This window comes from Brachypodium distachyon, chromosome 1, assembly GCF_000005505.3.
Source record: "Brachypodium distachyon strain Bd21 chromosome 1, Brachypodium_distachyon_v3.0, whole genome shotgun sequence".
NCBI classification, from domain to species: Eukaryota; Viridiplantae; Streptophyta; class Magnoliopsida; order Poales; family Poaceae; genus Brachypodium; species Brachypodium distachyon.
The window spans coordinates 3,603,808-3,619,136 of record NC_016131.3 but is presented as its reverse complement, the minus strand read 5'-3'; the positions used below and the strand labels follow the sequence as shown (position 1 = coordinate 3,619,136).

The 15,329-nt window shown below is 46.5% G+C and overlaps 1 protein-coding gene across 1 annotated transcript; it reads right to left on the bottom strand.

The window, feature by feature from the left end:
• Positions 1-847: 847 nt before the first annotated feature.
• On the bottom strand, positions 848-3,511 carry LOC106866882. Its single transcript, XM_014903253.1, has 3 exons — positions 3,314-3,511; positions 1,541-2,036; positions 848-1,311 (listed from the first exon to the last, which is right to left on the bottom strand). Exons 1-3 carry the CDS (start codon positions 3,509-3,511, stop codon positions 848-850), a joined length of 1,158 nt encoding a protein of 385 aa, XP_014758739.1.
• Positions 3,512-15,329: the final 11,818 nt, after the last annotated feature.

The window sequence follows — 15,329 nt, the reverse complement described above, 5'->3', positions numbered from 1 at the left end:
TGAACTCCAGAGCTTGACCCATCTTATTTGACCCCTCGGCATGCTTGCTGATCCACCACCCCCATTGTTGCTTTCCCTTTCATCATTTGCAACAGCAAGGTGGTATGCAGATTTGACAGAAAAGAGCCCCTTCGGATCCGGGTGCCAAGCAGCGGCGTCGTTGTAGGCCAAGTGAGTCGGGATCTTTATGATTATGTCAGCATCGTCTTCCCAAAAAGAATATCTGATGAGGGATTCATCCCACGCCCCACACATAGGATCAATCAGGTCAGTCACCATCAACAGATCAGAGTTGCCTTTTGGAGTGATTGGTTTTCTGGTGCTACCCCTCAGAATCCACGGGTCCTCCCAAATTCTAATGGACCGGCCGTCACCCACACGCCAAATGAGGCCTAGCTTCAGGGTCTTAATACCTTTCAATATGCTTCTCCAAGTATAAGATATGCCCGCAGTCGGAGCAGCCTCCAACACCTACAATAAGGAAAGTATATAGCTTTGAGAATTCTAGCACAAAGGGATGATGGATCCTGAACCAGACGCCATCCTTGTCTCGCCAACATGCTGAGATTGAAAGAATGAACAGCTCTGAAGCCCAGGCCGCCCTCCTTCTTGCTTTTCTTCAATTTCTGCCAACTCAGCTAGTGCATGGAATTATCCTTGTCCTGGTGGTTCCACCAATAACGACAAATCATAGTAGATATTTGGTCGCACACACCTTTGGAAATGTCGAAACAACTCATGGTATAAGTTGGGATGGCGTGAGCAACTGCCTTGATCATTATCTCCTTCCCTGCCCTAGAAAGTAATTTTTCTTTCCATCCCTGTATTCTGGTCCAAACTCTGTCTTTCAAAAGTTGAACGCCCTGGTCTTCGACTTCCCCACATGGACGGGCATGCCTAGATAACGGTCATTCGTAGTCTCATGTTGACTAGAAAGAGTGCTCATAACAATCCCTTTCTCAGTAGCATTGGTATTGGGGCTAAACATGATCGCAGACTTGTTCTTGTTGATAACTTGGCTCGAGAAACACTCGTACACCTGGAGCGCCACCTTTAAGGCCCTGGCGTCCCCTTCCTTTGCCCGACATAAGATGAGGGAGTCGTCTGCAAAGAACAGATGTGATATTCGAGGAGCAGCAATACAGATTTTGACGCCTTGGATTAGACCATCCCTCTCAGCCTTGAACAGCAGTGCTGAGAGCCCCTCCGCACATAACAGGAAGAGGTAGGGGGATATTGGGTCGCCCTGCTGCAGCCCTCTCCCAGGAACAATTTCACTAGTGAGGTCCCCATAAACTTTCACCCGAATAACTGACCATGCCCACACACTCCATGATCAGCTGCACGAACAGGTCACAAAAACCGAGTTTCAGCATCATTGCCCTTTGGAATTTCCATCCGACGCGGCCATAGGTTTTGCTCATGTCAAGCTTGATGGCGGCATATCCCTCTCTTCCTTTCCTCCTTTTCCTCAGATAGTGAGACATTTCATACGCAATCAAGACATTGTCGGTTATGAGACTTCCGGGGACAAACGCACTTTGGGATTCAGAGATGATGTCGGGGAGGATAAGCTTCAGCCTCTTTGCCACCAGCTTGGCAATAATCTTATAAATGACATTGCACAAGCTAATCGGCCTCAGATCTTTGATATTATTCGGCTTCTTCACTTTCGGAATTAAAGCAATAATGGTATCATTCCAGCCATCTGGAATTTTGCCACCATTCATCACATTTAGTACTTCACTAGTGACTCTATCGCCCACAATGTCCCAGTAATTCTTATAGAAGATGGCACACATCCCATCGGGACCAGAAGCTTTCAGATGTCCAATGGAAAACATGGCCTCTCTCACATCATTCTCAGTGTAGGGTGTGCTCAAAAAATTGTTCATCTCCCCTGTAACTCTGGGCTCAACGGCGTCCAAAATAACATTCGCATCACCGTTGTTGATAGACCGAAACAGGTTGTTGAAGTAATCGATCACCACTTCTTTCTCCTCCTCCTCCTTCACGGCCCAGCCCCCTTCCTCTCGCTGCAGCTTACCAATGGTGTTATTTTTGCGTCTCCTTCACTCTAGCATGAAAATAAGCCGTGTTTCGATCCCCCAATTTCAACCATTCAGTATGAGACCTCTGTTTCCAAAAGGTGTCCAGCTCGTCTTCCAGTTTATCAACCCTGGCTCTAAGGCATTCCTCGTGGGCCACATTATGGGTGCTTAATCTGCTTCTTCGACAATTCTCCAGATCTGTTTTTGCATGTTTCAGCCTCTTCTCAAGATCACCAAGAACGTCTCTATCCCAGATTTTTAATTCTCTCGCCACCTTGCTCAAGGCCGAGTGGGTCGAACACCCGTGCACCATACTGGCGTCTCGCCAAGCCCTCTCCACAATCCCCCCACAATCATTCTCCGCAAGCCACCTTGCTTCAAATTTAAAATTGCCTGACACACCTTTCCACCTCTCCCTCTTAATTCTCTCCTCTGTGTTAATTATCACAGGTCTATGATCGGAGTGTCGAGGATCACCATTGAGGACAGTAGCATTGGAGAAGTGAGCACTCCATCTACTATTCGCCACTGCACGATCAAGTCGTTGCCTAATGTAATCTTCCTTCAGCTTGCAATTGTTACGCCAAGTAAATCTGTCCCCCTCAAAACCAAGGTCATGTAGATCACACATCTCTAGAGCTTCTTTAAATACATCCATCTTTTGTTGGCTCTTCAGCCTCCCACCTTCCTTCTCATGGGCAAAAAGAATTTCATTGAAGTCCCCGGCATAGAGCCAAGGCCGGTCCAGTTGAATATTGAGCTCCCTCATCAATCTCCACGTCACATGCTTCATGTCAAAATTAGGTTCCCCATAAATGCCAGTAAAGCGCCAAAACAAAACCATCAGATTTCAGTTACCTCGACGTCGATGTGGTACCTAGAGAAATTATGCAGCACCACATCAAAGCCACTTCGCCAAAGCAGGGCCACTCCCCTGCCGCCGGTCTTGTCGCAATCCCGGGCCAAAAGATTTGGCAGGCCGAGCATCCAACGAAATCTTTCCATCTTACCTGTGGTCAGCCTCGTTTCGCTTAAGAACACCATGTCGGGGTTTTCCGACTTCTGGAGTTCCAGAAGTCCACGAACTGTCGGGCGGTTTCCCAACCCCCGGCAGTTCTAGCTCACAATCTTCATTGGATAAAGCGGGGCTGTTCCGACAGCCCCACAAGAGTATTTGAGTTGTAAACTGATGGAGAAGTCTCTCCCAGCTCCACACGTGCCTTTTTTTTGTCCCCCTCATCCACCTCCATGGATTCCGGTACCCTCTTCTCTCCTAGCACAGTACCAGCATCTCCATTTGATCTTCTCCCAGACTCCAGTTTTCTCCTCACCTTTTTTGTCTTCGGAGTTTGTTTCTGCCCTTGTTCTGATTTGTCACTTTTCTCTGCCACTTTCATCTTTTTGTCCTCATAACCTTCTAACTCAGGGGCAGCCTCTAGATTTCTTTCATTTATCGGCATCTCAACTTGCATGTCAGTACTCTTCGCTTGGTTCAAGCTACAGTTTGGCTGTAATAATTTCAGTGGGCTAGTGACTTCTTTCTCCTCCCGAGCTTTATTCTTATTTCTCGGATCGCTGCTCTCTGGATGTTTTCTCCAAGAACCAGAGCGGCTACCTGATAGAGATCCACTCCAAAAGCTGGATCTCCGTCCTTCACCCGAACGTGACCATGACTGTTCTCCCCCCTACTTCTTCAGCGCCTCCACTCTCAACCACCTTCCCCAGCCTTGTTTCTCCCCGTCCTTCACTTTGATGCTGCATTCCTTTGCACAGTGGCCCAGTACGCAGGAATAGCAAAATTCCGGAAGATGTTCATACTCGATGCGGCATAGAAGCTCCTTCTTCTCCCCCGTCTGCTTCCTGCCCATCCCTTGCCGTGTCAGCCAGAGCGTCTTCCTCCTCCCTCATCTCCTCCTCCACTTCCAGCGAGACTCCACGCATCAAAGGAGCCGATCTTTTAATCTTCACCTTAATTCTCAGAAAGCCCCCAATGGTAGAGCCTGATTCATCCCTTCCCACTTCCTGGACTTCCCCAATCATGCCCCCAATCGCAACACCTGCCTCCCAATCCATTATCCCTAGTGGCACATCAAAGATCCTCACCCAAATCGGGAAGTACTCGAAGGCATACTCCTTGATGGTCTTCGTCGGAACAATATCCTCCAGAACAAGCAAATCATTATTGAAACTCCACGGCCCCCCTTCTAACGCCTTTCTCTTCCCTGCCGCTTGGGGGAAGGTGAACAAAAAAAATGTTATCCCCCAACCCCTTGCAGCTCACTCCCTTCCCTGGGCACCAAATCCACCCTACTGTCTGCTCCAGCGCTTCCGCCATGGCCGGGCGCTCGGAGAAAAGCTTCCCCACCGCCTTCGGGTCAGCGTCCACCTTCACAGTAGGTCGGCTCACCCCAATCTTCATGCATTTCCTGTCCGCCTCTGACAGATTCAGTGACCGCAACATCCCCTCAACCCCTTCCACCTCCATCCTCCTCCTTGAGAAACTCGGAAGCAGTGTATTACAACCGCACGCCCGAGCAGCGCACCGAAGGCTTTGGAGAGTGGCTAGACCTAACTGGGACCTAGAGCTGGATCTGGATCTGCGAGCAGGCCTTCCACACCGGAAGAGAACGGGACAAGGAGTGCGCGAAGTGAGCAGCGAGGGTGCAGGAATGGAGGGAGAGAACGGGAAGAGGAGCCCCAGCGGAGATGGACCCCGAAAATAGTAAATCGGTAACGAGGGGCGACCAGGTAGGGCAAAATCGCCCACGCGTCGCCTTGCAGCTGTACGGACCGTCACCCACGGGACGGACATAACGACTAATACGATGCCCTCTTTGTGTGCGAGCCGGAGGAACGTTCAGTCTGCGGAGCTGCAGGGGCCTGACTGTGCCGTAGCAGAGTCCGCGAGAAAGAGGGAGAGAGGCCTGGCCGTCCACAAGAAACTTGCATGTGGATAGGGGCGGCTACTTGCCTAGTACTCTTGTGTAAACGTGAAGGCTAGATTCTAGAAGGTGGTCTGTTGACGAGCCCTCGTTGGACAGGCGATAGCATGGGAATGAGATGCAATGAGAGGAATGCGCGAGCTTGGCAGCCCTGGATCAAGCACGTTGATGCTGTCGACACATGGCGCACCAGAGCTTCTTGGCCACAGAACACGCGTAGCTGTTGCCTTAGGTCGTTGGCGCCGAGGAAATTGCACAAACCACTCATCTTTCGTCACCTTGTTGCGGAGTACACCGACTCGACGTCTTTTTTGCGCAAAACACCTACTATTCGGCTAATCCGTTGCAGATAAGTCATAAACCGAGTTTTAGCTCGTTAATGAGGTTTATGACCGGTGGGGCCTGTCCGTCAATACCAAGCCGTGGGCCAACGCCGATAACCTCCGCCCGTTCCGCGACGGCTTCCCGCTCTTGGCCGGCAATGGGAGCAACAACCCCCAACATCGACGCCGAGGTCGCGCGTCGCCTGGGCGCCGGCCTGTCCTGTGCCTGCATCTGCAGCTCCGGCAAGAAGCAGGTGTTTGTGAACACCGGCGTCAGGGAAGGGGCGCGCGGGGCAGCTGTGGTCGCTTGCTTGGCCAGGGGCGGGGCTGCGTGAGCTCTAAGGCGTCTGCCGCGTCGAACACCTGAGCCGACAGCCACGGGTGGGTCTTCACCTTGGCCCACAATAGCCTCGACGAACTTTTCATCGCCGGCGTAGTCTGCCTCCTTGAATAGTCATTGCCTTGGCATTGACAGGTGGGCCCCACCAGTCAGTAACCTCGTTAAGGAGCTAAAACTTGGGTTATGACTTATCTGCAATGGATTAGACGAATAGTAGGTGTTTTGCGCAAAAAAGACGTCGAGTGGGTGTTCTCCGCAACAAGGTGACGAAAGATGAGTGGTTTGTGCAATTTCCTCCGTTGGTGCCTGTGCATTACTGAAAATAGAATTGCGTGGCAAGCCTGTATTTTTTTATTTTTGCTTTTTTTAGGAGAGCATGGCAAGCCTGTATATCAGGGCCGAGGATAGCGGAAACTGATGGCCTACGCATGCCATCTGATTTCCAACAATTCGCAGCCCATTATGGCCTCGTCTGCGAGCAAATTGGGCTCAGACCGACTGATTATGAAAGAACATAGCAGCCGGCTTGTTAGACTTGGACTAGAACTGACTCCTATATTCCTGATTTATCTTCTCACATGTTTTGCTCAAAAGAAAAAAAAACTTCTCACAAGCGGCAAACCTCAGTGGAAGCTTCTTGTTACGCACACTCTCGACCTCATCGCGTTAATTAAAGGAGCTAAAGTTACAGCTAGAGTGCGTGGGGTATGATAAGATGATAGAAGAATTTAGCTTTAATTTCCCTTTGTGCTAATCAAAGTGGGTACTCGGTAGTACTCAGTAATCCATCCTCGCAACGATTAACTGGCACTCCTCCCTTCTCCCTCTGTGTTCTGCTGACTCGACCTGTTTCAAACACAGAGCTGGCATAAGAAAAAACCTGAAAAAAATTATGCGATCGGAAGTATGCGGAATACAAGCGAGTTTGCATATGCGCATGTGGAGCCACGTGGTGTCCTTCCTAGGCCATGGCCGATCTCAGAGCCTCACTTGCATTTCTATCTATACCCTATGCATGTTAAGCTTGAGATCCACTAGAGTGGGCCATCACTAACCCACGGGGTGTTCCTTCTTCAACAGAAGTATCCCTGCCTGGAATCCGAGGTATAGTGTTTTCCTAGATATGTAGTTGAAATTGGGTGGATATATTCTATGGAGTATATTTAAATAGGAGCCTTACACTATCTGATTTTTACACTATCTGATTTATCTCTGCAGGTGAACCCATGAAGAACTGTGATTACACAGCTGAAACAACAGAAGAAGGATCATCTGGGAATTTATGTTTAAAGCACACGACGTTTCTAGCTTTCCAGATCGTCCAGACCACCGATGCACTTCCACACAGTACAACCGACGATGGGAAGAGGGAAACGAAATAATCAACCTCCAAACATAGGCTGTTGTACTGTCTGGAACGGTGGAAAGGCCAAACACACATCACAACCCCCTAAAGAATTCTGGCCAGAGGGCAAGCAAACAACAAGTGATTCACCGTCTCTTTCCTAGGACAGAAGTGGCAACGAGAATCACCAGACCAACCATGTTTGAGCAGATTATCCTTAGTAAAAATTCTATTCTTGAGCATATATCAACCATAGGAAGATTTTCATTTTCGGGGGGATCTTCACTGTCCACATATTTCTGAAGCTAACAGCATATGAAAATCTGAGATGGAGGTATAGGGACCTGACAAAAGTCAGCTAAGGATCCCTTCATCTTCCACCTGTCTTCAAGGTCTGGGCACCATTTCCCACCACTCTCTGCACACATTACTGGAAGATATGATCTACCTTCATTAATCCCTGCCAGAAATGAGACCCAGCTCGACGTTCTTGCCAAGCAAGCACATTCCTGGTCAGGTATTCTTTAGATAGAAGACCTTGCCAAACCCACGTTGAATTCTCGAACTTCCACAACAAACTTATGTTGATAGCAGTCAAATCAAGAATGCCTAAGCCCCCACAACCACAATCTTTTACAGCCAAACAATAGTCTCTTTTAAGTCCCATTCCCTATCTTTAATAAGTCCCAACCAAATGAGCTATTAAGCAATAGATGTGTGGGAGTTTCACAGTCTAATCCCCTTTCTCTTTCTCCTCTAAACTCCCAATACCCCAGCCAAACAATAGAATTAAAGTCTTATGTCTTTTAATTCCCATTCCTTATATCTAATCACTCCCAACCAAACGAGTTGGAAGGACAAGGCATGGGAGACTCGAGAAGATGGGGTACATGCCTGGGGTAGGGCATCCACGTTTATGAAGATCAAATGGTCGTGATTTAATTGATGCATATATCATCGATCATATTTTTTGGGGGGATTTTTTAGGATCCATCATGTATTATAGTATATAATAGATCTTTTCTTTCATCCACACATCTACTGGCACACACGGTTTTTTCCATGGTGTCAAGGAATACATCTACCGTCACAGGCTATATATGACCCACTCCTGCTGATATTGGGGCAAGAAGAGGAGCAAATGACAATTAATGAAAAATAAAAATTAATATCATGAAAATTAATGAAAAATAAAAATTAATATTCCAAAACCATGGAAAATATAATTCCAATTATTCATAAAGCTGTCATATAAATTGTAAAACCATTCTATTTTTCTCGAGATTCTCAATGTTAAATCAATGTATTTATGGAGGTGAAGTAAAGGAAAATTCATGTATTACACAAACGATCTAGCCGTGCATAGATCTATAGGTGCCTAAATATAATCAACATATAATCATCCTAATGTTATTATAATGTCGTCAACATATAACCTTCCAAAACATGACTAAGGAGATTGCTAAATATAATTATCCTAATGTTCAACATTTTGCAGAAATTCACTCAAATGATGCTTAATAATAGCTTTCTAAATATCAACTGCCCCGAGATCACTATATGGATTAGCGAAGGGGGATATGAGGTTTTTGAGCTGAAATTTCATGATCACACTGCATCCCTAGCACAATCTCTATAATTGTACAAGCAAATGATTGTCAACGGTGGCGTGAAGAAGATTTTCGAGATAGAGCCTATTTTCCGAGCTAAAAAAAATCAAATACTCATCACCATTTGTGTGAATATGTTGGCCTACACGTGGAGATGCGTAGAGAAGTGAACATCACTTTGAGGCACCGTACATCTATTCTCATCCCTTTGGATTTAATGATTTCATATTAACTCGAACATCTCGGATAAATGTTGCAAATATGCGTAACATTGTACTATTTGCAGGTTTAAAATATATTTATATACACTCTATGAGTATCCATTGCAGTAAAACCTTTCTATACAACGTGGTGGATGTAGCATTACACCACAGGGGTGCCAAACTCAACATTCATAGTTTTAATCTCATGCAGATATTATTTAACACATGTAATGCACAAAGAACAGATCTTTATATACATTGCCAGGTTTCACTGGCAGACGTAGGATTACACCACAGGTGGTGCCAAACTCAATGTTCACAGTTTGAATCTTATACAGATGCTATTTAACACATGTAATGCACAGAGAACTGACTAATTGTTGCATGTTAATCGGTGATTCCTAGCGAAACAATGAAAATCACTTCTCCTTAGTTGATTTCTTGTTACCCTTTAAAATTGCAGCTATGTGATTCTACTCCTCTTTACACATGAATTATGCTGGAGCCTCTACGACTGCGCCGGTTGCGCAAGAGTTACTGGCATGGCATGTCCGTGCCGCGGCCGCCCTCTCGGCATTGAGTGGGGGCATCTCCGCAGCCTTCGTGACGCTATAGCACGCGCATTGGGTAGAGCCTATCGCCTGGATACTTCCTCTATATATTTTTAGAAAAGACGGTCAATATGTACCAATCGTTTGGAATTTTTATCTACAAACCCATTTTTAGGGAAGGAAGACTCAAAATCATACATACTGTTTTAGTGAGTTACGTACACCACTACCACTAGTACATAAACTCGGAGCGAATGAACTCAAAAACCGCATACATAAAACCCTAAACTGGTATTAGTGTAACACTTAGGTCAAAAAATGACTCGGCGAGATTATTTTCGGCCACGTGGCAGCCACATCAGTTTAAGCCAGGATCGTGGTTTGCTGTTGGGGTTTCTCGGAGATTTTTTTGCAAAAATTTAACATAATTTTATTAACATAATTATCCATGATATTTAACATAATTCTCCGTATGTTGTTAAATTTTTGCGGAAACTCTCCCGAGAAACCCCAACAACAACTTGTGGTCCTGCCTTAAGCCGACGTGGCTGCCAGGTCGTCGGAATTAACCACGCCGAACTGCTTTTGGACCTAAGTGTTACATGAATACCAGTTTAGGTCTTCGTATGTGCGTTTTTTGAGTTTTTGAACTAAATTGTGCATTCATTCCGAGTTTATGGACTAGTGATGCATTTTAAGGACATACACAACTAATCTACTGGATACCATCCTATTCCCCTTTTAAGGACACACTGTCATCGGAGCAGGCTAGCACACTGCAATGGTGCAGAAATGATGAATCTGACTGAAGCTGAATCATGGTCAATATTATAACGGTTTTGCTATTTGTTAGGCGACGGAGAAATAACTATTTTTTCTTAGTCGATGATAACAAACTTTTGATTCAATCATTGAGATCCGTGTAAGACTAATGTAGGTTCGATGGAATCTTCATTAGATGCCTACGATTGTTGACTGAGAAATAACTATTTCTTAGACGACCGAGAAATAGACCCTAAACGAATAATCTAAAAATAATCATCCCTGCTTTGATTACTTTTAGGGCGACTGATGATCTACCGACTGCCGTACGTACGTGGACATACCCAGCAAGAACAAGATCGAAGGAATGAGAAGATGTTACCTTCGACCAACGATGCAGTGTTTAAGCAAGCTATGCAGTGTTGGCCTCATAAAAAAAAAACATGCAGTGTTTAAGACAACACAAACACGTCCTACAAAAATTGTAAGACAGAAAAGCTGGGAACAGAAGGTGCTAATGTATTGTGATTTTTCATCGCCATACTAGCTAAGGATTTTTTTTGCTCAATCGCACAAACTACAGTATTATTTTAGATCCCGCAACACAAAATATCCCAGAAACTAAAAAAATTTCAGTTGTGAATTACTAGCAGAAGAACGGCTAGTTGAGACGGCGCCGCTTCTCGCGACGACCACCTGACGACGACGGCGCGGGGTGATCGTCATCGTCATCACACAAGGAATTGAACAGATTGGTGAGTCGCCTGCAGCACTTGTCCGTCAAGCTCTGCGGCCACTTGAAGATCGAGAGCTTCTCCACCAAGTACCTCTCCTTCCACGTCAGCCCCGGCAACGGCCGCCAGCCGCCCGTGCCCACCGCCTCGTACAGTGGCTTCCAGAGCTCGCGGTCGCGGTCGGCCACGACGCGCCGCAGGTCCCTGCAGGCGGCCGCCGCCCTCGCCAGGTCCTTGCCGCTGTCCAGCCGCGCCAGGATCTCCGCCTTGGCGTCCCCGGGGAGCGACATCAAGGTGGTGACTCCGCCCGCGCAGAGCTCGGCCAGGACGCGGAAGCGCAGCCCGTCGGCGAGCTCGCGCCACAGCGCCGCCACCGGGGAGGCCGTCCTCAGCGCGCGCGCGGTGTAGTCCAGCCCGCCGGCCAGGAGCGCGGCGGCGGCCACCGCGTCCACGCGCGCCCACAGCAAGCGCTTGCTGTCGGCGCCGGCGTGGACGTGCAGGACCACGTCCCGCCCGCGGGCGCAATCCGCCTTGAGCGCGACGGCGGCGAGGAGCGGCGGCGCTAGGTAGGAGAGGGGGAGAGTCGAGGCCGTGGCGCCTACCTGCGCCGGGAGCCGGCTGCTGCTGCTTCCCGTTGTCGGATCTTCCGGGGCGGGAGTGAAGCCGGAGTCGAGGAGGACGGCGTGGAGGAAGACGAAGAGGCGGCCCAGGAGGCGCTCCGCGTCCCACCGGCCGGCGTCGATGACCCTGTGCAGGGGAGACGAGTTCGTCTTCTCCATCTTCGCCATGGCTACAATTGAGGCTTGCTTGGGTCACGATCGCTATGCTGCATCGCCAGTACGTGACGTCTTTACTGTTCTTGTTCTCTAGTGGAACGGAAATGGAATGCGGCCCGTGGCTTACAGCTGGAAATTAATTCCCATGGATTTTTTTCCTGCATTATTCCCTATTCTCTTTCAATTTCAAATCTTAAAAGATTGATCTTTTAATTCTGATAGGACTACTTTCTAAATCACCACTTTCTTCTTCTTCTCCGGCGGCAAACCCGTTTCCTCAGCAACTCCAAGTCTCCAACACACACCTTCGCCAGTACCTCTGGACCAGAGAGCTCAGTCGACTCGCCGTCATTTTGTTGCCACCGTCCGTGAGTGTACAAGCAAAATTAGCTAGCGTTGAAGTCCTCTGTGTGTTCTCAATGACGGAGACAAAATTTAGTCAAAAGACCAGTACCAATGTGATTTATAGAATTGAAAGAAGAATTCAAGAGAAATAAGGATCTCCACATCCCGCGCCGTTGACCGAGCTGCTGTGGACCTGTCTCTCTCTACGTGTGCCCTAACCCTACCGCTCGCGCGCCCTACAAACATCATCATCCGACAAGTCGGCACGTGGGAAAGGATGTTGGCGGGTTCAAAGTTCAAATCCAAGTATCTAAAAGTTGTTTTTCGTAATTAATTCTTGACTTTTTTTGGCCATATGTCAATTTAATCAACCAAAAACAAGTTTAAAATTTAAGCCTTTTTTTAGAAGATTACTAACCCGCAACAGTCACACACATATGTATCTGTAAATGCATTATTTCCTATATATGCATCCACATTTTTTTTTCTGTGCATTCGTACAATTTCTTAGAATCATGATCAAAGTGATAAATGAGAAATCGCATTGGTTAGGCACGTCAAGCAAAGCAAAATAAAGCAAAACATTTTCTCTCTCCCATAGGATCAACTTTAGACGTTTTCTCTTCCATCAAGGATGCAGCCGTATAGACCAACAAATTTGCCGAGTCGGCATGGCTTGCGTATAAGTAGCCATAATACTTAAAGAAAGAAAAACAAATTTGCTGAGTTGGTGCAGGCGTGCAGCCATAATAACCTAATGATTAAGAAAAAACACAAATATGAAAGGAGAGTACATCGCGAGGCGGCCACGTCTGCTCTTTTGGCCATTTTTGCATAGACAATTTGGTAGCGGAGTAACCCTGTCAATTCAACAGTTGGTGCCGGAATTGTGAATCCAGACCATTTTTTGTCCAGAAATAAACCACATGAATCATTCAAGTATGCAGATGGCAATCTGGCAACCAACCATGCATATTGATCGTGTCCAAGATCGATCCTTGATAGCCTATCCAGTAACCCACAGGTTCTTCATACAGATATAGCATCATCAGAATCTTAACTGAAACACCTAGCTACGGAGTAGTTTTTTCGTACAGACAACCATATGACAACTTGCCTGCAGACGAAGACCTCTTAGGTTTCTTCTCTTTATCAGGGATCTTAATTGAAACAAACACCTAGGTCAGGTAGTCGAACGCGACGCTGAAACCGCTGTCGGTGAGCCGCATGATGATGTTCTCGGTGAGCCCTGGGACGTAGTTCATGCCAGGGACGGCAAAACTGGGCTACCAGGGAGTTGCACCGATCAGACACACATACGAGAAAATGGCAAGCGCCGGCCCGGCCCGGCCCGTTAGACTAGAACTGGGTCCTATATTCCTCAATTATCTTCTCTCAAGCAAGCAGCAAACATGATCGGTGGAAGCTTCTTGGGACACACTCTCGACCTCGTCGCGTTAAAGAAGCTAAAAGGTGCAGCAGCTAGATTGCGTGGTAAGATACGATGATTGGAAGAATTTAGTTTTCCTTTTTGTACTAATCGAAGTTGGTACTCGATCGGTTAGTCGGCAATCCATATGCTGAATGATTAAGTGGCACTTTTCCCTTCTCTCTTTGTGTACGGCTGACTCGACCTGGTTCAAACACAGAAGAAAAAACTTTTAATAAAAGGAAAAGAACCCCATACGAGTGAAATACAGAGACCATACTAGAGCTAGGCCCATGGCCATGGCTCCCCCTTCTGCATTTTTATGTCTCGATAGAATAGTCAGTAAACCATTTATCTACACCTATGAATGTTAAGCTTGAAATCTACCAGCTTGGATATCACTAATCCACGCCCAGTGGCCATTCTTAAACAGAAGTCAGTAGCTGCTCACGTTCTTATTACCCCCTAGCTAGAATCCGAGGCAGTGTTTTCTTCTTAGGTAGGGGGTTGGAACTTGGATGAAATGAAAGCTGCTGCATATATAAACAGAAGTTGAGTACTCTACCGAACACACGGTGACGGTGGGCAAGATTATCTAAATTTAAGTGCTGGCTAGCATGATCAGCGCAACGTAAGCCCCGGAAGGAAGGCAACGAGGGACGCACGTACGGGGGTGTGGTGAGGCTTACGGTTGACCAGCTGCTGATTAATTGTCAGGTGGAAGCATCCTATGTGGGCAATGGTGGCGGGGCCTCTATCCCTGCGGCTGGTAGGTGGCCCTCCTCTCATGCCTTCACATGTTTCAGATTTTCTGTGCCGAGCCGTCGGCCATTTTGAAGAGGTACTGGAGTTGTAGCATAGGATCTCGGGATACAATCGTCTATCGGGCAGGGATGCAAGAGCAGGACCCATTATGTCCAGCTGGAGTAGCAGAAACTTGTTTATTTAAAAATTTGGATGATGATTTAGTGTATAGATGCATTTAAATTTAGTCAAAGTTGAGAATTTTTTGTTGGACGAAGAAAATACTAAAATTTGATTTAAGATTTACATATCGGTTTATAAATGGGACATTAGTGGTAACCAATTTGCATCCTCGTAGTCTTGATTTTGTATCAATGCCGATCAAACACCTTTTCGTTTACCTCATTGTTTCTAAAATAAAATCCTAATATGCAGGGATGCTTAGCTTGTGCAACTCAAGGTTATCATAGTAATGTACGGTTCCATCAGGTTCAATAGTTCATGCTTAGAATCATTTACGGCATCTTTGGATTGGAAAATTCAAAAGGATTTCGCAATATTTAGTACATATGATTTTTTGCCTCTAGAGGCTCTTTGGTTCAAAAGGATTGATCCTCCAAAATCCTCATGAATTGCTTTACTACACCCCTAAACCTATAGAAATTCTAGCAAGAGAGTAGGAATTCCCTTTTCGACAGTTTTGATCTCATTTTAGTGAGATTTTCGCTTTTTTATCCCATTTAGCAAAACTTCTGTCACTAGTGACCTCATTTAAGCTTTTAATTCGAATCCCTCTGTCCCAGCATGAGGGCCCCACTTTCCACGCCGACATGGCATCTGATTTCTACATTTTTCATATTCATGTGTTTAGAATTCTTATGTTTCAAAAAAGGCTCTAAAGAGCTTCTTTTATTCTTCTTTTTGCGATTAGGTTTTACAGAAACTTAAGAAAAAAATCCCATTGACTCCAACCTTTCTTTGTTTTCCCATAAGGTTTTATCAAATCACACATGGACATTCCCCCCAAAAAATACGTAATGATCTTTTTCATCCTGAAATGCATGTACACTCTTTTTGCAGCACCAGGTACTGTATATTGTACCCTAGTACGCGAGTGGACTGTCCAATTGCTGCAGTGCGATATGTACCATGACCGGCCGGTCTTGACTGCACG

Coding starts and splice junctions, on each gene's coding strand:
- LOC106866882 (XM_014903253.1), bottom strand. CDS start 3,511: ATGCCGATAAATGAAAGAAATCTAGAGGCTGCCCCTGAGTTAGAAGGT. Junction 2,037..3,313: donor CTGTGCTAGGAGAGAAGAGG/GTACCGGAATCC, acceptor GGTAAGCTGCAG/CGAGAGGAAGGGGGCTGGGC. Junction 1,312..1,540: donor CATCATCTCTGAATCCCAAA/GTGCGTTTGTCC, acceptor GGGCATGGTCAG/TTATTCGGGTGAAAGTTTAT.